Source organism: Morchella sextelata (genome assembly GCF_020137385.1).
Source record: "Morchella sextelata strain SCLS chromosome Unknown scls_8, whole genome shotgun sequence".
Lineage (NCBI taxonomy): Eukaryota > Fungi > Ascomycota > Pezizomycetes > Pezizales > Morchellaceae > Morchella > Morchella sextelata.
In genome coordinates, this window is record NW_025408623.1 from 894687 (window position 1) to 917271 (window position 22585).

The following is a 22585-nucleotide window of genomic DNA, read 5'->3' on the forward strand; positions in this document are numbered from 1 at the left end:
CTCGGGCCCAGTTAATTCTAGCGTGTAATTTCTTCCAGAAACTCTTTAGAATATTATGACCAAGGCTTACCCCAATCTGACGCGTAGATTTGGCGCATGAGATATCGTTGATTAACCCAGTTCGTCTAATCTTCCCGTCTTACTTGAAGTCCCTAGGGTAGAGCCCCAATCCAGACAGCTGTGAAAACGCCTAAGGAGCCACATAGTATACCAAGAGGCTTTGGAGCTGGTGCCACATACATGTAAGGTTGATATTGATATTCCTAGCTGTAGCAGTCACTCACGATTCAGGCGTGGCGGTTGGAACCACGAGTGACCCCACATGAAACGCACGTGTTGTACGCCAGCTGACATAATAATCCCATGATCTGCAAGGTGTCGGCTGCAGCAGCTCAACCTTCCGTCATACGTAGCGGGTTTTAGTAGCACTGGACACATCCTGCCCTACCCGTTCCCTGATTCAGCTGTCCCAACATTTTTTTGAACTCTCCCCGTTTCTATGTCTTGAGGAGTTTTGCACTCTTCCTCTCCCTACACGACTTATCGCAATGATACCTTTCATAGACTATCGTGAGTTCTGAAATACTGCTACTGGAGGGAATAATGTCCTAATTTGACTTGTGCGCTGCAGCATTCGTTTGGCTTCAGGATACTATAGGTGTGCCGAAAGATGAACGTACGTAGGACTTTCGGTCTTCAGGCAAACAATGGAGAAAAGTAAAGAACTAATAATATATGAGCGCGATAGTCAAACTTATATTCACAATTCTACTTTCCTACCCGCTAGCGGGCGTCCTAAAAAGACTTCCGGACACAGAACCTGCGAAAAAGAACCTATTCATGATAGGGTATGCCTATTTTGTCAATTGAGCCCTAGATATAATCTCTTCTAGAAGAGAAAAGGCAGGAACTCACGGCTGCATATGCATGGTGCTGACTGAACCATGCAAATAGAGTGTCGCTATTCTACCTAATCGGTGTATTCTCTCTTTGGACCGGAATCAGAACGCTTTTGATCGCTTCTTCTGGCGCGTACTGTATTGCAGCATTTGTGCAGGGTCCGTACATGCCATGGGTCTCTTTCGTATTTCTGATGGGTCATATGCTGGTGGGGCATATACACCGGGAGATGTACCCCCAGCCTGGGGTGGTGGATGTTACGGGCGCGCAGATGGTGCTGGTGATGAAGGTCTGCTCTATTTGTCTGAAATCTCAGGAGTGGGGAAGCTAACAATGTGCGGTATTCAAGTTGACGGCATTTTGTTGGTCTGTGCATGACGGACGGCTGCCAAAATCAGAGCTTTCTGAATTTCAACAGGATCGCGCGCTACCGCAGATGCCGAGTTTACTTGATTACGCCGGATATGTGGTATGTTTTCTCAGTATTTAGCCCTGATGCTTGAGAAACTTCGCTGACCCCACAAAAAAGTTGTTCTTCCCTTCTCTATTCGCGGGTCCAGCCTTCGACTTCGCCGAATATCGCAGATGGATCGATTGCAGCATGTTTGACGTCGAAATTCCAGATACCAAAAGGGGCGGAACAAAGAGGAAAAGAAAGATTCCCAGTAGTTCTATTCCTGCAACAATAAAGGCAGTGAAGGGACTAGGATGGATTTTCCTGTTCTTAAAGTTTTCGAGTTGGTATACAACAGAGTTTGCTCTCAGCGATCAATTCCTGGAATATGGTATTTTCAGAAGGTAAAGGCTTTGCAGGCAGGGTGACATGCTTGATGCTAATTATATTATCAGAATATGGTACATCTATCTTCTTAGCTTCACTGCACGCCTAAAGTACTATGGTGCTTGGTACCTCACCGAAGGTGCTTGTATCCTCTCAGGCCTCGGATACAATGGTCTTGACGAGAACAAACAGCCACGCTGGGATAGATTGACCAATGTTGGACCGCTTGCGCTTGAGACCGCACAAAACACCCGTGCGTATCTGGAAAACTGGAACATGAACACAAATAAATGGCTCAAGAACTATGTCTACCTGAGGGTCACACCAAAGGGCAAGAAACCAGGTTTCAGGAGCTCTATGGCCACTTTCGGGACTTCTGCTATTTGGCATGGAATCTCGCCTGGGTACTACTTGACGTTTATTACTGCGTCATTTGTACAAACTGTTGCAAAATGTATGTGTTCCGTCCGATTAGTATAACGAAAAGCTAACAGTGTGCGCAAAGACTTCCGCCGGCATGTAAGACCACTTTTCATGACTGCTGATCAAAAGTCAGATGGTCCATACAAGAAGATCTACGATGTGTTTGGCCTTCTGGTGACGCAATTCTCATTTGCGTACATTGTTGCCCCTTTCATCATCCTTGACTTGAAGGATTCGTTGAAATTGTGGTCTAGAGCATACGTAGGTTTTGTTCTGATCCATACAAAAAATCAAATTAGTTGATATCTAATTCCTTAGTTCTTTGTTCACATTGGAATCTTCGTCTCCCTTGGATTCTTTAACTCTCCCGGCAAAGCATGGCTTCAGCAGCGTCTAAAGAATAAAGTTGGCCGAGCCGCAGCCCGCGAGCTCCACAAATCTGCATCCTCGGAAAACTTTCAATCAGGATCTCTGGGGGTCCCAGATGATCCGATCAGGGAAATTGAGGATATTCAGATGGAGTTGCAGGCGAAGAAAGAAGAGATTCTCAAGAGGAGAGCGACCGACAGGATGAACAAGGCGAAGAAGCAGAAGTAGATGCTTTTATGCGGTTTGTTTGCGTAGTGTAGTGTTAATTACGGACAGCCTTGACATAGCGTTTTAGTTATTTATGTCTCCCTACTGTTTCTTTTGTCAGTTGTATAGAAATGATTGGGGGTTATGGTTTCTGGGCATGACGCCCGGTGTGTGTGGTGCTGTATCGATACCTTTTAGTTAAGATATTGAGATTAATATGGCTTGAGAAGTCATTAAGCCTCACCAGATTTGTTGTGAGAACGATATGTTCTGAGAAGTTCTAGCTGACATAAATGATCGTATTTACAAAGATTGTCAACTGACCAGAAGAAATTTGAATTGAGAGGGTTATGGTATTGTCTAATATGTACTGCCCTTAATTCTGCGAACCTACTAGCCCTCTGATTGGCCAAGAGCGGAACCTAACCCTGACCTCTGCGTGGCAACGGGCTCAAATGCCACGGAATGTCAAATTCAACTGCGGCTTTATACTGGGGGGTATTGCGCACTATTATCAAAATAAAAAAATACCCCAAGCGGTACGTTTTGGGTGGTTATAGTATCTCTTCTTTCATACACAAAAAAAGAACAAAAAGTACTGTGCGGTTCCGGGACGAACTGGCACTACTCCCACCCCTGGGTCGAACCCTGGCCTTCTGTGATCGAAAGCAGGGCTAAACCTCGCGGTGTTCTTTGGCGAGGGCTAAACCGTTAGACCACTCGCCCATGTGTGTTGGTGGCTAGAAACGACATTTGTGCGCCAAGGATGGTTGGCTAGTAAAGTATGTACTCCCAGATTACACCTAGAAAATTTCCTTTGGTGAACGTTTGAGCCATATTTGGTGTATTTGCCAATCCGAGTGATAATTGAAGACTGAGGAGTTCTTGCATTATTGAGCCCTGATCAAGATTTACCCTTGAGCTGACCGAAGGGACGAACCGTTAGTCACGTTTTCCAATGCCTCCTTCTAACATTCTCAGGCCTGACACCAATTTGTGACAGGGTATACACATTGAGTAAGTGCTTGACTGATGATATTGACGGTGGTACTGGCGGAGGTAAGGGGCCTCTTCGTTACGGAACATTCACGCACTTGGTTGTTTGGCCCACGACTCTCAATCCTGGGCCCTTACCATTCCTAGCTCGGGGCTACTCTATGATCCAGCTCCCTGCGTAGATCATTCTTATTATGCTACTCATACTGACAATGTAGCTTATCATATCGAAGCTCGGGTATCGCTTTTCCTACTTTTCACCAACTAAATCCCGGTGCGAGAGCCGCGGTAGAGCTTGTCGACGAGGATATAGCTATGCTAAACAATAGCACTGTGAGTTACTGGCTGTATACCAGGAATGTTCTGCGCTTCCAGGAAGGCTCTCATTCGACCTGTACATATAGTCAGCGCTGCGCTACTCTATTCTGGTTGGTTCTGTGTATTCTGAACGGTTTTCGTGTGTCCTAGGGTGCCACGCAGAGTTATGCGTGGGATGGGTATGAGTATGTATTTGGCTGGCTCGGAAAAGAGTTCTAGTAGCGGTTATCATGGTAGATTGGTTTGAGACGGATCGATGCCCCAGTCATAGCACTGATATACTTTACAACTGTTAGTGGGAAGAGGAGTTGCTGTCGAATGCTTTCTCGACGACGACATAAATCCGGTTAGCTTGATTGGGCTTGGATCAATGAGATGCAATTTTGGCCCTGATACCTGTCACTACCAAACCAATTAACTACAGATTGTCTTGTTAGAGTTCCAAGACATTGTCAAAAGTTATACACGGTTTATACAATTATGCGTGTGCATGTCCTAGTATCGGATTCCTTGCGTCACCTCCGTATATCTGGGTATGAAATACTTTTGTGTGATATCTGGGCTAGTAGATATCGACTTTGTCTCATTTCTGGTATATATATATACGTTGGATTGACGGATTCGGAATCACAACTTCTTTTTTCATAGGAGTAGCTGTTATATATATATATTCACGCCCTAGACAGTCTTGATAGCCTCAAAAGACTATGTAAGTTACTATGGGGCAGTGGCTGAGATGTGCTGCCTTAGTCCGGTATTTTCTCGTTTCTGGAGAATATGATCCTATTCCAAATTGGGCTCAAAACCCTCCGAGTGACACCCCATGACCTCCGGGTAACCCCTCTCCAATCCCCAGCCAAACCCTGTACTCTCGAGTCTCCAGCCCCAAGCAAGTATCACGGAAACCTCCGCCAGCCATTCCCAGCTCCACCCAAAGTTAAACACCGCCGAACGAGATCCCCAGAAAGACAAGCCAGCAAAAAAGCGAAAAGATGTCATCCAACGTCGGCCTGACCACGCCCCGCGGCTCCGGCACCTCCGGCTACGTGCAGCGCAACCTCTCGCACCTCAAGCCACGCGACAACATCGCGCCCTACCCAAAGGACTACGACTCGTTCAAGACGTACAAGCAGCGGCAGCCCGACAAGGAGATCCTGGAGCACGACCGGAAGCGCGAGGTGGAGGTAAAGTGTTTGGAGCTCAGGGATAAGCTCGAGGATGAGGAGTAAGTGCTTGCTGCTTCTATTGGTGGTGGTGCTGGTGGGAGGTGGTGTGGAGGGGACAGAGAGCTAATGTTCATGCGTGGGAACGACAGGGTCGACGAGGAGGAGATCGAGAGACAGGTCGATGAGCTCCGGGTGAAGCTGCTGGACGAGATGAAGAGGGGCGCGGGTGGTGTCAATGCCAGGGGCCTCAAGCCGCACCAGGTACATGAGCTGGCGGCCGCGAAGCTTAGTATGTCACCCCCTGTTCGGGAAATTTTTTTTCCCAATTGTTGTGGAGATGCTGATTGGTGGTGGGTGTAGCGGAGAGCGAGAGACTGAGGAATGCGCTGAAGATTTCGGCGGATTACAAGGAGGGCAGCCATTGGAGGAAGCAGAGCGAGAAGAAGGAGAGGAAGAGGGAGATGAGGGAGAGCGAGTATGCGAGCCGGAAGGAGAGGGACGAGAACCCGTAGGAGCTTTCCGGCTTGTTCTCGTTCTTCGTTCTCGTGCTGTTTCCTGGTGCTGGTTTTTTTCTTTTCTTTTTGTCTTTTCCTTGGTGTGGTTTTTAGTCTTCCTTGGTTTTTTTTCACAAGTTTTTTTTCTACAAGTTTTTTCGGGCTTACTTTTGGTTTTTACTGGATTCTTTTTTTACTGGCCGAAGGAAGGCATATAATTTGACAATGATCATGACACTCCAGGGTATGGACGGTGTAGGTTCTACGGAAAAAAAAAGAGCAAGCAAGAAAGAAAGAAAAACAAAAGCATGGCTGAATCGGCGTTCGGTTTATGGTGTATCAAGTTAACGCCGCCCCAAGCAAGCAAGCAAGCATTAGCTACATGATCCATCCAGAAACCCTCCTCCGTAAAGCTTTTTCCAAGTGGCATTGTGAAGCGCTCTCTTTGGATAAAACAACAATAGCTACATAGACAGCTATAGTAGTACTTGCCTATTCCTCGGGTCTCGACTGGTTTTTTACGTCATCATGAGCTGTCCCATCTGAATCCTTTCTGCCGTTGCATCTGTTTCTGCCCTCCTATTAATATTCAGTGCTGCGTTCCAGATGCAGTTACCGGTCGTGGGTATCATTTCCTTCCCTTCCTTACCGCACTGCACCTCTCCCACTCTCTCTCAAAGCATCGCTAATCTCGATCCGCCGGAATATCGGGTACGTACTGGACAAACTGTCAAATCTCTTCCGCGCACATGGCCTTCTCCCCTTTTCTCCCTACTAACTAATCGGCATCTGCTGCAAGAGTGTTGTTCACTCAATGCCCTTACCTTGGATACATGTGCCTGCCTTACCTGAGTTAGCGTATGGTTTCGAATGTTCTGCGCGGACACGGCTTGGCAGGTACTTGCAGGGATGCTGCACGTCGTCGTCGCCCGGACAGCGAAGTGCAGCTGCGAGGGAAGGGGGCCGACGTCCGCTTCTTACTTGTCTATCATTGACAGCTTCGTGCCTATCATTGACAGCTATCGGGAGTATGTGGCTGCTCTGTTCTCTGCCTGTCTTTTGCTCACGATGGAGCGTCTTTGGTCTGCAGTGGAGAAGGGCAGAGCAGAGTAGAGCAGAGGGAGTAGGGAATATAGGTGTGTGATGTGTATATGTATTTAGAGGTCCCTTCTGCCCAGTAGAGTACGTGCATAGCTTTTATTCGCGGAGCAGGAGGGGGTGGAAAAGAAGCGGAAGCGCGAGAGGTAGTAGCTAGGGTGTAGAAGAGTGCTTTTTCCACCCGGTGAGCCAGCAGTAAGTAGGTAAGCCAACTGTCACACAGCGTGCCTGCCTATCTGGCTGCCTGTGTATCTGTCTGTCCCTGCAAGGTGCCTGATATCGCGATCGCCTCATCGTGCGTGAGTCCTTCTCCTCCAACCAAAAAAACCACCGCCAAAACCACACATATAGAGGCAGATCATTAAATAAACCCCACCCACCACCCCGTTCCATGTCAGCCCTCATCTCCGGTCTCTTCTCGCACCCGCACCGCCCCCACCCCCCACCACCCGCCATGTCTACCGTCGACCCCGTCGCCGCCGCCGCCACCGAAATCGGCATCGAGATCGCCGCGCCCCCAAAGTACACTATCCGCTACCGCAAAGAATGGGGGCACTCGGTCCACCACCACGTGTCCGTCGACTTCAGCGCCATCACCCCCGGCGACATTGGGGGCCTCTACGCCGCGCTCTCTGAGGCTATAACAGCCGACCTAGTGCGGCGGGAAGGCTCGAGCAAGAGCGGCAAGGGCTTGTCGAGGGCGGTGCCGCGCACGATGCTCCCGCTCGACTGCGATATCAAGGTGGAGCTGTGTAGGCTGCTGGACGATCAGGGGCGCTTGTATATACCGCCGGTGAAGGAGACGAGCGTGTTTAGGCAGAAGTATGCGCAGTTGCAGGGCGGAAATGCGACGGATAAGACGTATGAGCTGTTGGCGTTCCTGCTGGATAGGGATGTGAAGAAAGCATGGGAGCATCTGCAGGATGGGTTGTTCTTTGAGGAGGAGGAGGGGTGGCCGTGGTATTCGCTGTTGGTGTCGTATTCGCATGGTAGGTGTTTCTTGGAGCTTTGAGGAGAGGGTGGAGAGAGAAGGGAGTATTGATATCGATACTGACGGTGTGCGCTGTAGAATCGAGACTGGATAAAGTCGTCAAGCACCAAGGCCGGCTTGTAATGGCTGATATCGACCCGCAGACCTTCTTCCCCCTCCTGGTATCCCCGCCGCCAACACCGCCATCAGCAAGCAGCTACGGCCACAGCGGTCACAGCGGTCACAGCGGGCGCGCCGGGCACGCCAGACATAACAGTCACAGCTACGGTCACGACGGGCACGACGGGCACGACGGGCACACCAGCTACCCTGACCACCCAGTGCTCATGCACGGGCAAACGCTGCCGCTCGGCGGCGAAATCATCGTCGAGAAGGCTAGCAAGCCGCGGCGCACGAAGACGCTGACAGAGACGACGAGCAGCTCATCGGCCACGGTGAAGCCGCACAGGTCCGAGAAGCCGAGTCGTAGCTCTTCGTATAAGCTGGCGTCGGCGAAGTATGCGGATGTGAAGGCGAAGTCGAGGAGCGCGTTCTCGATAGGGAGTCTGGTGAAGGCGGATAGGTGACAATATCGGTGGAGGGACCTGTCGTGGGAGGAGAGGACGGCGGGTTGTAGATATTGTTTCTTTTGAGGTTTAGGGAGTCTGCTGGGAGGATTCTTGTCTGTGGGGGAAGGTGGGATATTTTTTTTGGAGGGGGGGTTTCTTCTTGGAGTGGAGGGGAGGGGGGGGTTTCTTTTGTACTAACAGGCACTGCTCTCGCAGTTTTCCTAGGTAGTAGCGCAGTCTTACCTTCTCTCTTTTTTTTTTTTTTTGCTTTTTTTGCTTGTTCAATTTGATTATTAGTAGCTATCAGTTATCAATTGAGAGTATTATCAATATATCGTAATTTCCCTTCGAGTGCAGACAATAAACACCCCTCTCTGATCATTGACGTTGCGGGGATGTCTCAGTTCTCTCTTTCTCTGCTTTGACTTTGACGTTTGACGTAGGAGGCTCTTTTTACACAGCGACATCCCTGCCGCACAGTCTTAGAAAATCTTTCTTCTTCTTGGCAACACCAACCCAGACCGAAGAAAGAGAAAACTCTCCTCCTTCGAAAGAAAACCTCATACTCACGATAGGATATACAGCATAGCGGAGGAGACGCTAAATACATATCAGAGACATCGCCAAATGTCTCTCCATCTCTACAAGCCGCTGGGCTCTAACGACGAGTCCGTGCGTCTCTCCACCGCGCACACGCTCACCACCGAGCTCACCACGCTCCTCACCACCGAGCGCACCCCGCAAAGTAAGAAGGACGTCGACTATGCCCTCTCGCGCCTCACAAAGGGCCTCTCCTCCGGGAGTAACTCCTCACGCCCCGGTTTTGCAATTGTCCTCACCGAGGTACACCCCCTCCCATTCCCTCTAACTCTCACTCTCTTCCCTCACTTCCACTCACTTGCCCTCTAACACAACCCCGAGGAGACCACATAGTTCCTTGCCTCCCTCCAGTCCTCAGGAAACCCCGCCAAATGGGATATCTCCCTCGCCACCATCCTCTCCGCCGTCAAGACCAACACCACCCCACAAAGCGGACACACCACCCGTCCGGAAGAACGCGGCTACCACCTCGGCCGCCTCTTTGGACTGCAGAGCATCCTGCAGTCCGGCATCACCGCGGCGCCCGGCAGCGAGGCCGAGGCCGCGCACAGAGAGGTCCTCCATGAGCTGTTCGAGCTGGCGAAGCGCAAGCCATGGCTGCGCGAGAGCTGCGCGTGGGCCGTGTGTGAGTCTGTGCAGCGCGGGGTTGGCGCAGGGGCGGCGGCAGCGACGTATTCGACGCTGGTAGAGAGCGGGATGAGCAAGACGACGGAGGGCGTTGCGGTGTGGCTGTGCGTGGCGGCATATCACCCGGGGGTTGCGGCGCCGCGGGAGGTGTGGAGTGGGGGGTTGCCGCTTGGGGCAGGGAATTTGGGGGTGTTAGGCAAGATCTTGAAGGATTCAGGGGAGGAGGAAGGCGGTGGGGGTGCGGCGAAGGGGACGTGGAGCCAGAAGTTGCACTTTGTGTGGGACTTTATTCTGGCGGTGTATTTGGCGGAGGAGGGGGTGTGGAGTGAGCTGGGGAAGAGCTCTGAGATCGCTGGGTGGGCTGAGCTCTGGAGAGCTGTTGTTGATGGTGAGTTTCTTTTGTTCTTTTCTTCTTCCCTGCCTTTTCTAGGATGAATCGCTGTATTAGTATCCTCCCCGGAGCTGGTGCCCAGGATTGCCTAAACTCAATGGCCCAGTAGCATTCCCGGAAGCCCCACATCCCCAAACCCTCAAGGGCCAATGATCAACATACATCTTCTGAAAACCCGCTAACCAATCATTACCCCCCTCCAGAATCACTATTCTCAACTTCCGCTTCCGAAGAGCGCAAATTCCACGGCTTCCTCCTCTTTGCCAAAGCGCTCGAGCAGACCACGCCCTCCACCTCCCAGCATCTCTCCGCCCTCTTCACCAAGAATTTCATGCGCAGCCTCATCAACCAGCTGTCCGACGCCTCCCGCTACCTCCACAAAGCCGCGGCCAAATGCGCGCGCGCCCTCTTAGCCAAGGCGGAAGCGGCGCCATGGAGCGTCCCCATCATCGTAACACAGCTCATCACAAACAACGGCACCCCGAGCTTCGACTCCTTGACCAAGGGCAAGCACGTCGAGAAGATCCTGTGTCTGGCCGACGAGGACGGGCTCGTGGCGGTGGTGCGTGTGCTGCGCGGCATCATGCTCGCGCCGGGGGTGGACGAGGTGAAGGCGGCGGAGGTGCGCAGGCAGTGGGCGTGCGATCAAATCTTGTCCGTGGTGCGCAGCAGTAAGAGCGTCAAGTCCGGCGCGTGGCTCAGGGAGGTGGTGGAGATGTTTACGGCCTTCGGCCACTTTGATGTGCTGGAGGGCGCGACACCACCGATCAGTGCGGGTAGCCAGGGGATGTTTAGAAGCCGCTTGATGAGCTGCTTGTCGCATCTGATCACGCTCAAGGATGCGGCGGACGGCGACGAGACATGGCCCTACAGGGCCGTCAAGACCATTGGCGCACTCAAGAAGACCGACGGCTATAAGCTCGCTATCGAGATCGACGACGTGATCGCCGAGGCACTCAAGAGCGCCACTAAGACGCTCGAGCGCATCCGCAAGAAGCGTACCGCGCACAGCAGCAAAGATAGCACCAAGTCGTCGCAGCTCTCCTCCTTCGAGCTCCTCTACTCACTGGTCATCCTGCAAGTGTACGCCGGCGAAACCGACGCCCTGGGCGTCCTCGACGAGCTTCAGATCTGCTACGACAAGGTAGTGCGTAAGAAGGGCGACGACGAAGACGTGGACGCGAGCCAGGTGCTGGTCGAGATCTTGCTGAGCTTCCTGTCAAAGCCGAGCGTGTTGCTGCGCAAGCTGGCGCAGCAGGTGTTTGCGAGCTTTGTGGACCAGATCACGGCTGGCGGGCTGGAGGCCATGTTTGCTGTGCTGGAGACGAAGGAGAGCTTGGGTGGGCAGCAAGAGCTGTTTGACGGGAACGATGAGGACGAGGAAGGCGACGTCGATATGGACGGCAGTGATGACGGAGAAGAGGACTCGGACGTAGAGGTCGTGGACGCTGAAGATATGGATCTCGACGAAGAAGACGCCAGCTCCGACGACGAGGGCTCCGCATCCGACGACGACTCTGAAGACGAAGAAATCGACGAGACCGAAGCCACCAAGCTCGAGTCCGCCCTCGCCGAAGCCCTCAGCGCCAGCGGCGCCGCCGCAAACTCCGACGATGATGGCAGCGACATGGACGACGACGCCATGCTCGCGCTCGACCAGCACCTCGTCACAATCTTCAAGCAGCGCAGCGCCGAGAAGTCCAAGAAGGCCGAAACACGGGCGGCCAAGGAGACCATAACAAACTTCAAGAACCGTGTTCTGGACCTACTTGACATCTTTGCGCGGTCACCGCGGGCGCTGGATGTCGGTGTGTCGTCGGCCATGGTGTTGCCGCTGCTGAGGTGCGCGAGGAGGACGGCGAGTAGACCAGTGGCCGAACATGCGGCAGTGGTTGTGAGGAACTTTGCGAACTCGTTGAGGGGGAAGGAGGCGGATGTTGTGGTCGGTAAAAAACAGGAGAGGGAGGCGCTGTGGGGCCTGCTAGAGGAGGTGCACGTGGAGGCGGCGAAGGACGGGGGGGCGGGCAGGGAGAAGCATAAGGCCGCATGCTCGCAAGCTAGCATTGCAGTCATGAAGGTGCTGGTTGCGAGCGGAGGCATGAAGAAAGAGGATGTCGAGAGGGCCGTCAGCATCTATATGAAGAGCTTGACAAAGCTGCTGACGGACCGCACATGGAGGGTGCAGGGAGGCCTGTTTACGGACTTTATAAACTGGGCCGTGACGGCGGGGAAGAGGCTGCAGAATGGGGAGGTGTCGAAGTGAGAATTGTAGATAGAAAAAATCTTTTTTAGTGTAGTGTAGTGTGGTTAGTGTAATAAGTAAAAGCGAATATCTTTTCTTTCTTTCTTTGTGTTTTTCTTAGGAGTAAAATGTTGGGAAAGGATGAGCCCCTTCTGGCGCAATCTTTGAGAGCTTTCCGTAAACTGTGAGTGTTCAATGTCAAACAAACACTGATCTCGACCCTTGTGCCAAATCAAGGATGTCTGTGTTGGAGTAATCACAAGAGGTCACTCGCTCTTGGCAGCCACATTGGTAGCAATATATTGGTTGTTAAAACGGTCGACCTAAATTATAAAAGAATGAGCACATTTCTCGGTTTCTCATAATATTACTAGGCAAGAAGAGTAGCGCCCTAGGGTAGAGATATATGAGCCCCCATAGTACATATACCAACCCGTTTTGGAGTAAACCGGGAGTTTAGAATAGATTTTGGTCCTACGTGAATTAGTATAGGAGGAAAGCTGGGGCTTAATTTATTAAAGTAAAACAAAACGCGAATGATTATATATATATATATATATTGATGATGAAACAAAGAAAGAAAAGAAAGCGAGACACAAGAAAATGTAGCTGTAGACAAATTTAACTAGCGAGGACACCGTGACCACTGTGACCTGTCCTTCATCACAAGCACCACCTGTCCTCGTATTACCCACAACTACATGTATCCTGGTCAGTCTACCTACGCTACCCGCACCGTCCAGGCCAGGCCAGGCCAGGCCAGCCATAGATTTTACCATACTTTAACCTAGCAACCTTGCCTGTCGGTGGCCACAGATGGCCACACCAAAACCTCTCTGAACTCCTTGCTACAGTATTAGTTTGGGCCCCGCCCCTCCCGATATCCCTCATATTTCCTCCAGAGTACGGCTGCGAGGCCTTAGGGGTCCTTGTTAGGGAGGGTATATACTGCTTCTAGACATTTCCCTTGAGGGGATGACCGAGAGTTGAGACGTTAGGTTTTGAGGCTGGCGTGCTTTGGTTTCGGCCCTGCGTGTAGGCTTCTACCTCTCCGTAGACGTAGACTTTAGGCTTGTTAGGCTCTAGTTAGCTCTTCTCTAGCTTAGGGGAGTCTTTGGTCTCTGTGAGCTTTTGGTCTCCTGTGAGCTTTTAGTCTCCTATGGCAGTTTGGCTTTATCTTCGTCGTCTCCTAACTACTGCGAGGAGGCATCGAGAGATACCATTTTGCGCTTCTAGTCCGGTGTGCGGGCTTTTTGGTTCTCTGTAGCCTCTCAGTCTTTTGTGGGTTCCTGGTTTCTAGTTCAGGCTTTTGGTCTTTCCTCACGTCATCTTCTGATTGCCGCTCGAAGACGACTTGGGACTTTGGACTTAGTATAAGACGAATAGTCATGGTCCCAAAATCTTCTGGTTGATCACCCAGATTTTAGGCCTACTCACACTTTAAGGCAAGAGGATGTAGCGCATATAAAACCCATGCACTACCCTAGCTGGTTTCAGCATCGGTATTGTGCAAAAGATCGCACCCTGAGGTATTAGAAGTACCTTTAGCACAACCCTCCACCTCACCTTGAGGTAGCAGCTACAGGTAATCTCCTCCTGTCTTTATATCCCCTCTCCAAAGCCAAGAGTATTCAGGTAGCTAACTAACTGAAAATCTAATGACTACATATCGGCACAACCCCCCACTTCCCCCACTCTGAACAATCTTGTAGAAGCTCGAGAAACACGGGTCAAACTCAAGATATCACAGGGAAGATCTCTTGAGGCCGAGGCCGGCCGGAAATGCAGCAGGAAAATGTTACCCTTTCTCACCTATGGGAACCGTCACCAAATGGAGCAAGTTGTCTTACAGGGTGTACTTGAGTGACCGAGTGACATTTGGTGACGGATAGCGGTAAGATAAGTCTTTCACTGAGCACCAGACATAGATCACCCAAAATTAAGATTGTTCAATCTTTCTACTACCATTCTTCTCAACTACACTCGGAAATATTACTATTTCAACCATCTCATCCCAGGTCAATATCTACAATTCTTTGTACCTACAGATTGGTGTAACCCGCCTGTCGAATTTACTAATGCACGCATCTGGGAGAAACCAGATGGATGATTGTCATCAAAAGAAACCATCAAAGTGCCTGGAAAAAAAATCAATTCAACATTTCGCCCTGCCAACCCCCAAAAGTACCCACATGAAACCCGGAAACAAACACTAAATACATAACACATGCTCTTTTCCCTTGCTCCAGGAAGCAACATTAAAACAATAATGTAAAAGCCGCAATTCCCCTTTTTGAGGCCTACACCCTGACCTTTTTAGTACCCCCACAAAAAGAAAGATCCAGTCCGCCTTTACGCCCAGGTATCAAGATTTGTGCCCATCTTTTTTTTTAACAGATTTTCTTCATTCTTCGTCAAAACGCAGGGGGTAAAAACAGGCTCCTGATTTCCCTCTCCCTTGCCACTAGGAACACATCTCTATCTTTACAAGGAAACAAAAAATGTCAATCAACATGAAAAGAAATGCATCTTGCTATTGGCAACATACTTATGAGACGAACTGGCCGAGGCCAGCCATGTCACCCTCTTTAGCAGCGATCTCGAAATATCCATAGATGATTCTATAAACAATTTATATTAGCAAATGTCCAAACACAATAACCTCACGGTAGCAGGTAAAACTTACGTAACAGCCAACAAGATACCAGTTCCGGAACCAAGAGCACCGAGAAGGTCGGAAGCGACGGAGAGAGCACCAATGCAAGCACCACCGAAAGCAGCGGCAACAGGGATAACACGCTTGAGCTCCTTGTACATGCTCTGCTCACGATGTCCGGCCATTACCAAACCCTGTTCCTTCAATTGCTTGGCAACATCACGGGGACTAGAGCCAGAAACCTCAATCCAGGTCTTGGAGAACATGGCGCAGGCGGTGAGCATGAACAAGATGTAGATAGCGGTGTGAAGTGGGTCGATAAGAGCGTCGGTGAAGTTGAGGGGAGGAGACATGTAGTAAGAGATACCAGACACAGCGTAGAGCTGAGCAGATCCTTCCTTGGGCTCCCAGACACCGAGGAAACGAACGAGAAGGTTATCTGGGAGACGGTTGTACAACATCTGTGAGACGAGGAAAACGTTGGAGCTCAAAGCAGACTGTAGCATGATAGGCATGTTGCTGGTGTAGAAAAGACGGACCGGGTAGGTTCCACGAGTTCCACGGTAACGGCTAGACTTGACGGGGATCTCGACACGGAATCCCTGGAGGTAGATGACCGAGGCGAAGACAACGAGGGTAGCCAAAAGGTTCATGATGTTGGGGAGATTCTGGCGGTAGAAAGCCTCACGGAGAGCGCGGTTCTTGTCGCCCCAGGTAAGGAGGAGATGGAACAAAGCAATGACGGCTCCCTCGAATTCAGGTCCACGTCCAGTGTTGATGGTGGTGGGAGAGAAAGCCTTCCAGATGATGCTCTCGCAAATGTTGGTGGCAATGAAAAGAGAGATACCGGATCCAAGACCGTAACCCTTCTGGAGGAGCTCATCGAGAAGAATGACAATGACACCTGCAACAACGAGCTGGAGAATAAGAAGAAGGCAAACACCAGCACCAAGATCACTGGGCTGTCCGTAGAGACCAGTCAAAACGTAGACGGTAGCTTGTCCGAGAGAAAGAATAATGGCAAACACTATAGGTTATATCGTTAGCTCATTACCATTGAAGGATCGCCAAATGGAATTGAATGGCTGCTTACACTTCTGGGCGGTCTGGTAGAGCTCGCGATCAGACTTAAGGTCGAGGTTGACATCAATCAAGTGAGTACCGGCGAGAAGCTGGAAAACCATTCCAGACGAGATAATTGGAGATATTCCCAGCTCCATCAATGTTCCTCTGTTACTTGCCAACATCATACGGAGCCAATAGAGGGGATCCGAGGTATCTGAAGATACAATTCCATACAATCTTTATGCAGGTCAGCAAAGCTGTCCAATGGGAGCAATTAATCTGGAACAATAAAACTTACGGCATTTGGGACATAACCAAGAAAATAAGTAGTGTCAACTATTGGCGCCATAGCACGTCAGCATCCGTGCACAAAATAAGGCCACATTGCTACCAAAGCAAGCGAGGCTCAAGCATCGCGAAGAAAAACTCACCCCAGTCCACATTAGCCTTTGTCTGAATGGAGTTTTGCGTTCGGGCGCCGCCACCTCTGGGAGGATGGGCACGAACGGCTTAATCAAGTCGAGGAATCGCACTGTAGAAATAGAGTCAGTATAGTTCAAAGGAATTGCGAAACACAAAGTTTTCTAAAGCGAGATGGGAACTCGGGTACTCACAGCCGCTCATGATTGCGGTGGAATTAACAGAAGCCTATTAAAATTCAAAAGAAAAGATGGTAATGAACGAAGAGAAAGAGAGTCTCCTCGCTATGGAAGGCAAGCACGCTTTAAGAGAGAGTGCCGTTGGGAGGAATGTTGGTTGAGAGATGGTTGATGGTTCTGAGAGAAGGAAGAAGGGAAGACGTTCAGGAGAGTTCGGGGTTTTTTTAGTTGGAGGCAGAGAGTTGAGGCCACATCTCTCTGGCTGGGTCCAACCCGCTAGCCCCTTGTCATCCCCATCCACACAACGCCGCCTCACTCACTCGCTCGCTCACTCACCTACAACCGAAATAAGATTCCCTCCTTGCGGTGACCGGCATTAGCAGTTCCAGAACAACAACACATCTTCTGATGGTTTCTTTCCCCACAGCAGGTAGATGTGGCCTGAATTGGTGGGGCCTTGGTTGATTGGACAGGTGCGCCTCTTACTACATGTAGAGCACCTCCCCGTCTTCTTCCTGTGTTTCTCTTTTTCTTTCTTTCAATTTCTACCTGAATCGATTCGAAATCAACCCAGGCACAGGAGGAGAAGAATAAGCTTATTTATGTTCACCACGGGTATCACATTCAATTTTCATTAATCGCTCTTGGTGATCATTAACGTCGACATATAGCTCCGCCACGTGACCTCCACTTTCACCTTCACCAAGCTCTCTACCTAATCTAAATCTAAGTGCGATAGTCTCCGTTCTTGACCCGAATGTTAGCTCTCCGTCCTGGATATCTGAATTGTATGATATCTTGCTATCATCTACAAGGAGTACAAGTGTCACTAGGGGAAAACTTACAATCGTGACATACCTACAAATGCGCATCTGTCAGCAACGATCCTAACCAACGAAGGAAAGACACAATATCCTTAAATCAGGGTTAGGGTTCAACTTACTCATGCGAGAAGTCGCACGTGTAATATGCCGCCTCACCACCCTTGCCAGTTCCCAACGAAACCCTAATCTCAAGATCTTCCATGGCTAAGATCTCGCTCGCCCTCTCCTCATCCACATTCTCTGGCTCTCCGTTAACAAGGAGCTTCAATTCAGGCGAGCCATCAGTCGGGATGAAAGACACATTGGTCTTCTCCGGAACGATTCCATCGATACCAGAGTATCCAGTCGCACACAAAATTCTACCCCAGTTAGCATCTCGCCCATAGAGGGCTGTCTTTACTAAAGGAGATCTAGCGATGGTTGATGCGACCTGTTTCGCATCTGCAAAGTTGTTTGCATCCTTCACACTGACGGTCACGAACTTTGTCGCGCCTTCTCCGTCACGGACAACCAGCTTGCTAAGCTCTTCGGCAAACTCCGTTACGACCGCTCTGAGGACGGCTTCGGCTTCAGTTCCTGCCTCTACGGTCTTGCCACCTGCAGCGCCGTTGGCAAGGAGAGCGACAGTATCGTTGGTACTCATGTCACCGTCTACAGAGATGGCATTGAACGAGCGTTCAACGGCGTGGGTGAGGATGTTCTGGAGAGCCTCTGGGGAGACGGGGGCGTCTGTGGCCATGAATCCAAGGAGAGTGGCCATGTTGGGATGGATCATACCAGCTCCCTTAGCCATTCCAGCGATCTTGTAGGTTGTTGAGGATCCAGGGAAAGTGAAGCTCTTGGAGCAAAGCTTGGGGAAGGTGTCTGTTGTGCAAATGGCCTTCGCGGTATTAAGCCAGGCCTCGTGAGATTGTGCAAGGATTTTATAGGCTTCCGGGATTCCGTCAAGAATCTTTTTAATCGGGAGCCTTTGTCAATCCTAGAAATTAGCCTTCTATATCATACTAAAGCTCAGATCTACAATATCGCACCTTTGTCCAATAACACCAGTGCTCATGACCAAAGTACTGCTCTCCTCTTCTCCCACCAGCTTGTCAACTCCCTTCCCCATAGCCAACGCATCCTCCATTCCGCCCTTTCCGGTGACGGCATTTGCACATCCGCTGTTAGCCACAAGCCCTCTAATCCCATAACCCTTTCGCTTGTCCAACATTTCCCTACCCATGACCACAGGTGCCGCTTTGAAGACATTCTTCGTGAAAACCGCAGCGGCGCTGCACGGCAACTCGGAAGTCACAAGCGCAAGGTCAAGGCTCTTCCCATCTTTCTTCACTCCGCAGTGAATACCACCAACGTTGAACCCCTGTGGGTAACTACCACTCTGAGGGACGTATTTCCACTTCGCATTTGGCGCGGGCCCAGTTGCGTAGCCACGAGTAGTCATGAAAGCGACACCGCGAGTGGGGAGCCTCGAAGAGAGTCTAGAAAGCATTGTGACTTCGTAGAGGGTCAATTGGTAGGTGTAGGATAAGTCCTATGGTGTGGAGGCGAGAGTGAAGCAATGAGGGGTCGTGTGAGTCGTATCTACAGGTGGGGGTAGAGCTTTTTTATCTACGCAGAGCCGCTTGACCTGGGTTGCAGGGAAAATTTCGTGTGGTGGGTTTGTACTACAGCAAATGGACAGCTTTAGCTTTACAGGGGGGTATCAGGCGAGTTCCCGGGCTATATATTTCGCTTGGAGATCCTACTCATGTAAACGGATGGGAATTACGAGATCTTGGGATTAATCCCAAGATCTAGAGCTGGAGGGTGTTGCATAGGGTTAGGGGTTTCGGAGGTGTTGTGTGGGGGGCATGAGAGACAATCTTTGATTGTAAGGTGAAAGACTATCGAGCTCTTTAAGCTCTTTAAGCTCTTTGAAGTTTTCTCTCGTAATTCTGAAAAATACACATATTTGATTAACCCGTCGTGTGAATCATACATGCCTATTCGTGGTGTATGTTTCCCTCACCGGCTATCACTCGAACTTGCCTAAACCTGTTTAGGAATAATCGTTGTATTAGAAACGAAACTCCAAATAATTTATATTTATGGCTGATATGTTTCTTATCCATCTGTACAAGCCGTGACCTGCCTACTGAGCCGACCACAAACACCTCCAATATCAACTTAAAACTCTAGGAAAGGTACCACTCCATGTAATGATTCAACAATTGCCAAGACACGTAGACTTGGCATATCTCACCATGTTTTCAGAGTAGTTACGATTATCAGTAAAAGGTTTTTAAAGTAAAGGGGGAAATGGAGTGATTCTCTATTATATTGTCAATTGTTTGGACATCGGTATGTGGGACTCGGGTCTGCAAGGCTTTTGATAGGGTTTCAGGTCCTACAGTTCCACTTAAACAACAACGGTTTCCAGGGCACTCAAAGCTAGACACCCTGGTTAGTCCGCACCACGACCATACCTACGTGGGTAAGTTTACTGTGAGACAAGGTCGTCATGAAAAGGAAACGGTCGTCCAACTCTGCCTCTCCTGGTGCAGCCGCAAAATCCTCTTCCACCTCAGAGCTTCCTACCACAGCGTCTTCGAGCATTCCTACGCAGCCGCCTCAACGCCCAGAGACCACCGGGAAACACCGTTCTCACACCCTAACCAGTGCGCCCAACAGGGCTAGCCCCAGAATTGGCACAAAAGGAACCAGCTTAGGATCTGAAACTATCATGTCTTCATCCCCTCTGAAGCGCGCTGCTCCAGCACGAACACCTCGACGCGATAATTCCAGCAATCCCAACTCTGTTCGTTTCGTGGAGAACGCAATCTCGCCCCCTTCAGTTGTCACAAATGCAGACCGATCAGCTCGGAAAAAGAGTGCGCGACAGATCGTTGCCCGTGTAGTAGCTGGGGACTCTAGCGAGGACGAGGAGGACGAGCTTGTTCGACGGATCTACGCAGATTCTGAAGACGACGAGGACGATGACGGACCACTCCCAGAAACTACCGACGAAGCTGGAGCAAAGAAAGGGAAACCTCGGGGAAGGAAAAGGAAGCCAAAAGAACCAGAGCCACCCCCACCAACTGAGGGTTTCGAGTCGTATTTTGGGCAAAACAAGAAAGCGCGACAAATAACTTCAAATAGCACTCTCGCGTCCCTCGCCCCTCTAGATCATGGACGTTACTTCCAGCTGATCAGGGAACACGTCCCCGACCATGTTGAGGATCGACTGTACCTCGCGGAGCTCCACAAGAAATCCTTCGAGCAATGGCAATTCGAGCTCTCTCAAGGTTTCAACATCCTTCTATATGGCTACGGCTCAAAGCGTAAACTAGTGATGGAGTTTGCAAAACAAATATATACAAACCCTTCGTCCCTCGTTGTGGTAAACGGATACGTTCCTACTCTTACGGTCAAAGACATCCTATCCTCCATTGCAAACGCCATTCTCGGCCAGGGCCATAACGTCAAGCTCGGCTCCAATCCTAACGAGATGCTCGATAATGTGATCGCCATTCTCGACTCGGATGAGGTCTCAAAGCTCACGCTGATAATTCACAACCTTGATGGTGAATCAATCCGAGGGGAACGCTCCCAAGTCCTCATCGCTCGTCTCTGTTCGCACACAAAAATCTCTCTTGTAGCTACGATTGACCACCTCCGCGCTCCTTTACTCTGGGATGCTGCCCGTGCTTCACAATATAACTTCCTATGGCACGACGCGACAACATTCGCGCCATATGCTGTTGAGTCTTCAATTGATGAATCCCTTGCCCTTATTGGCGGTTCCAAGAGAGCAGGTGGAACAAAGGGTGCTAAGCACGTTTTGTCATCACTGAATATGAATGCAAGGAGTCTTTTTAGAGTTCTTATTAGTCATCAGCTCGAAGCTATGATGGATGATCCTATGGCGGGTCAAGGAGGAGCTAATGAGGAATGGGGAATTGAGTACAGGGTGTTTTATCAGAAGGCTGTGGAAGAGTTCCTTTGCAGTAACGATATGGCGTTTAAAACGTTATTGAAGGAGTACGTGTCTCCTTGTCTATTGATTTTGTGCGCAAATTACTAACCTTCTCCCCAGGTTTCAAGATCATCAAATGATCGTCTCCAAGAAAGACTCGCAAGGAACAGAGGTTATGTGGGCACCTTTTGAGAAAGAGGAACTCGAATCCATCTTAGAAGATTTAGTCGCATAATGGTATTCGATCCGCGATGATCTGTTTGTTTCCTTTATCTCGATCTTTATTTGTTTATCAACAGCAAAAGGACTTAGTGATGTAATAATTCAGGAAGGAGTTAGCTGCATTTTACGATTTTCCAGAGAAATGGCTCTGTATTATATTTTACCTTTTATTTACGTATGTTTGCACATGTGGCATCATCTTGTCCGGTATACCTTTATAATAAGGACGCAATCGAAAACATAATGATGACTACAATTAGCAAATCTTTCCAATTACTAATGACTCATATTTGTTCTACTCTACCATGTCCAAAGAAACTACCTGGGATGGGGGAAGATCTCGTGCTCCTAATCTATCCTATAGTTTTGGGGGACAGCCCTAGCTAAACAGCCGTTGCCTAAGTAATCAGATTAGGGAGGATATTACAAAAATGTATGATGATACAATATCGAAGACTTAAGCCAATAACTTGACTATTCCGCCTTTTGGGTTTGTCATGTCGCCCGGGTGGATGGATTGCGAGTGTTAAGATATGATCGATCTCACAGGCCACGGTAGACGCTCTCCTAGTAAACCCATGCATGGTCTATATAGAGGGGGTTGTTCTCCAATGTTCTCAGGACACATTCCAGTAATATGCTCCAACAAGCCATGCTATTGGTGCAGCTAGTGTTAGAGGTCGCATGGCTGATGATGGCTTAGAGGGTCGATGGAAGACGAGTTGTGTAGGTAATTTCTTGGTATTTTGATCTGTATGGGTCCTTTCATCCCTGGTTAGTGCTTGTAGGTGCCCGGCTATAGAGGTTCGGGAAACTTTGATGGGGTAAACTTAGGTATGCAGTTAGTTTGGCGCTAGAATACGTACATGTAGTTGGGCACACTTAGGATTTGATAGATACAGTGGGTATTCAGTGCTACGTTTGCTCATGAGTCGTATTTGGTTGTTGTTCTGGTTGTGTCATCTAGTTGTGTGGTTGGATATAGTTCTGCGCTGCCAGAAATCAATGTCAAGTGTTATGCCATGTTACCATGGCCTAAGGATAATAAACATTAGCCATTCCGCTAGGCCTTCAATTATTGTCAAGCTAGCTAGATTATCTTATGTACAT

The 22585-nt window shown here is 49.7% G+C and overlaps 9 protein-coding genes across 9 annotated transcripts; 5 read left to right on the forward strand and 4 right to left on the reverse strand.

Annotated features, from left to right (window-relative positions):
• Window positions 1–548: 548 nt before the first annotated feature.
• Window positions 549–2701, forward strand: H6S33_012457 (uncharacterized protein; the record flags this gene model as incomplete). Its single annotated transcript, XM_044843810.1, has 9 exons — window positions 549–570; window positions 632–676; window positions 749–848; window positions 955–1189; window positions 1250–1369; window positions 1430–1698; window positions 1750–2135; window positions 2187–2365; window positions 2423–2701. The coding sequence occupies 9 exons, from the start codon at window positions 549–551 to the stop codon at window positions 2699–2701; spliced, it is 1635 nt and encodes a 544-aa protein (XP_044695106.1).
• A 2285-nt stretch (window positions 2702–4986) lies between these two features.
• On the forward strand, window positions 4987–5672 carry H6S33_012458 (uncharacterized protein; the record flags this gene model as incomplete). Its single annotated transcript, XM_044843811.1, has 3 exons — window positions 4987–5219; window positions 5310–5449; window positions 5521–5672. The coding sequence occupies 3 exons, from the start codon at window positions 4987–4989 to the stop codon at window positions 5670–5672; spliced, it is 525 nt and encodes a 174-aa protein (XP_044695107.1).
• Window positions 5673–6146: 474 nt separating this feature from the next.
• H6S33_012459 (uncharacterized protein) lies at window positions 6147–6846 on the reverse strand (the record flags this gene model as incomplete). Its single annotated transcript, XM_044843812.1, has 4 exons — window positions 6147–6233; window positions 6374–6497; window positions 6556–6660; window positions 6722–6846. 4 exons carry the CDS (start codon window positions 6844–6846, stop codon window positions 6147–6149), a joined length of 441 nt encoding a protein of 146 aa, XP_044695108.1.
• Window positions 6847–7206: 360 nt separating this feature from the next.
• On the forward strand, window positions 7207–8309 carry H6S33_012460 (uncharacterized protein; the record flags this gene model as incomplete). Its single annotated transcript, XM_044843813.1, has 2 exons — window positions 7207–7741; window positions 7822–8309. The coding sequence occupies 2 exons, from the start codon at window positions 7207–7209 to the stop codon at window positions 8307–8309; spliced, it is 1023 nt and encodes a 340-aa protein (XP_044695109.1).
• A 609-nt stretch (window positions 8310–8918) lies between these two features.
• H6S33_012461 (uncharacterized protein) lies at window positions 8919–12172 on the forward strand (the record flags this gene model as incomplete). The annotated part of the gene is made up of 3 exons (XM_044843814.1): window positions 8919–9134; window positions 9225–9906; window positions 10113–12172. The coding sequence occupies 3 exons, from the start codon at window positions 8919–8921 to the stop codon at window positions 12170–12172; spliced, it is 2958 nt and encodes a 985-aa protein (XP_044695110.1).
• Window positions 12173–13340: 1168 nt separating this feature from the next.
• H6S33_012462 (uncharacterized protein) lies at window positions 13341–13541 on the reverse strand (the record flags this gene model as incomplete). Its single annotated transcript, XM_044843816.1, has 1 exon — window positions 13341–13541. The coding sequence occupies one exon, from the start codon at window positions 13539–13541 to the stop codon at window positions 13341–13343; it is 201 nt and encodes a 66-aa protein (XP_044695111.1).
• A 1158-nt stretch (window positions 13542–14699) lies between these two features.
• Window positions 14700–16496, reverse strand: H6S33_012463 (uncharacterized protein; the record flags this gene model as incomplete). The annotated part of the gene is made up of 6 exons (XM_044843817.1): window positions 14700–14772; window positions 14838–15834; window positions 15901–16109; window positions 16171–16208; window positions 16304–16404; window positions 16487–16496. 6 exons carry the CDS (start codon window positions 16494–16496, stop codon window positions 14700–14702), a joined length of 1428 nt encoding a protein of 475 aa, XP_044695112.1.
• A 701-nt stretch (window positions 16497–17197) lies between these two features.
• On the reverse strand, window positions 17198–18787 carry H6S33_012464 (uncharacterized protein; the record flags this gene model as incomplete). The annotated part of the gene is made up of 4 exons (XM_044843818.1): window positions 17198–17218; window positions 17317–17329; window positions 17415–18263; window positions 18327–18787. 4 exons carry the CDS (start codon window positions 18785–18787, stop codon window positions 17198–17200), a joined length of 1344 nt encoding a protein of 447 aa, XP_044695113.1.
• Window positions 18788–19798: 1011 nt separating this feature from the next.
• Window positions 19799–21488, forward strand: H6S33_012465 (uncharacterized protein; the record flags this gene model as incomplete). Its single annotated transcript, XM_044843819.1, has 2 exons — window positions 19799–21318; window positions 21374–21488. 2 exons carry the CDS (start codon window positions 19799–19801, stop codon window positions 21486–21488), a joined length of 1635 nt encoding a protein of 544 aa, XP_044695114.1.
• Window positions 21489–22585: the final 1097 nt, after the last annotated feature.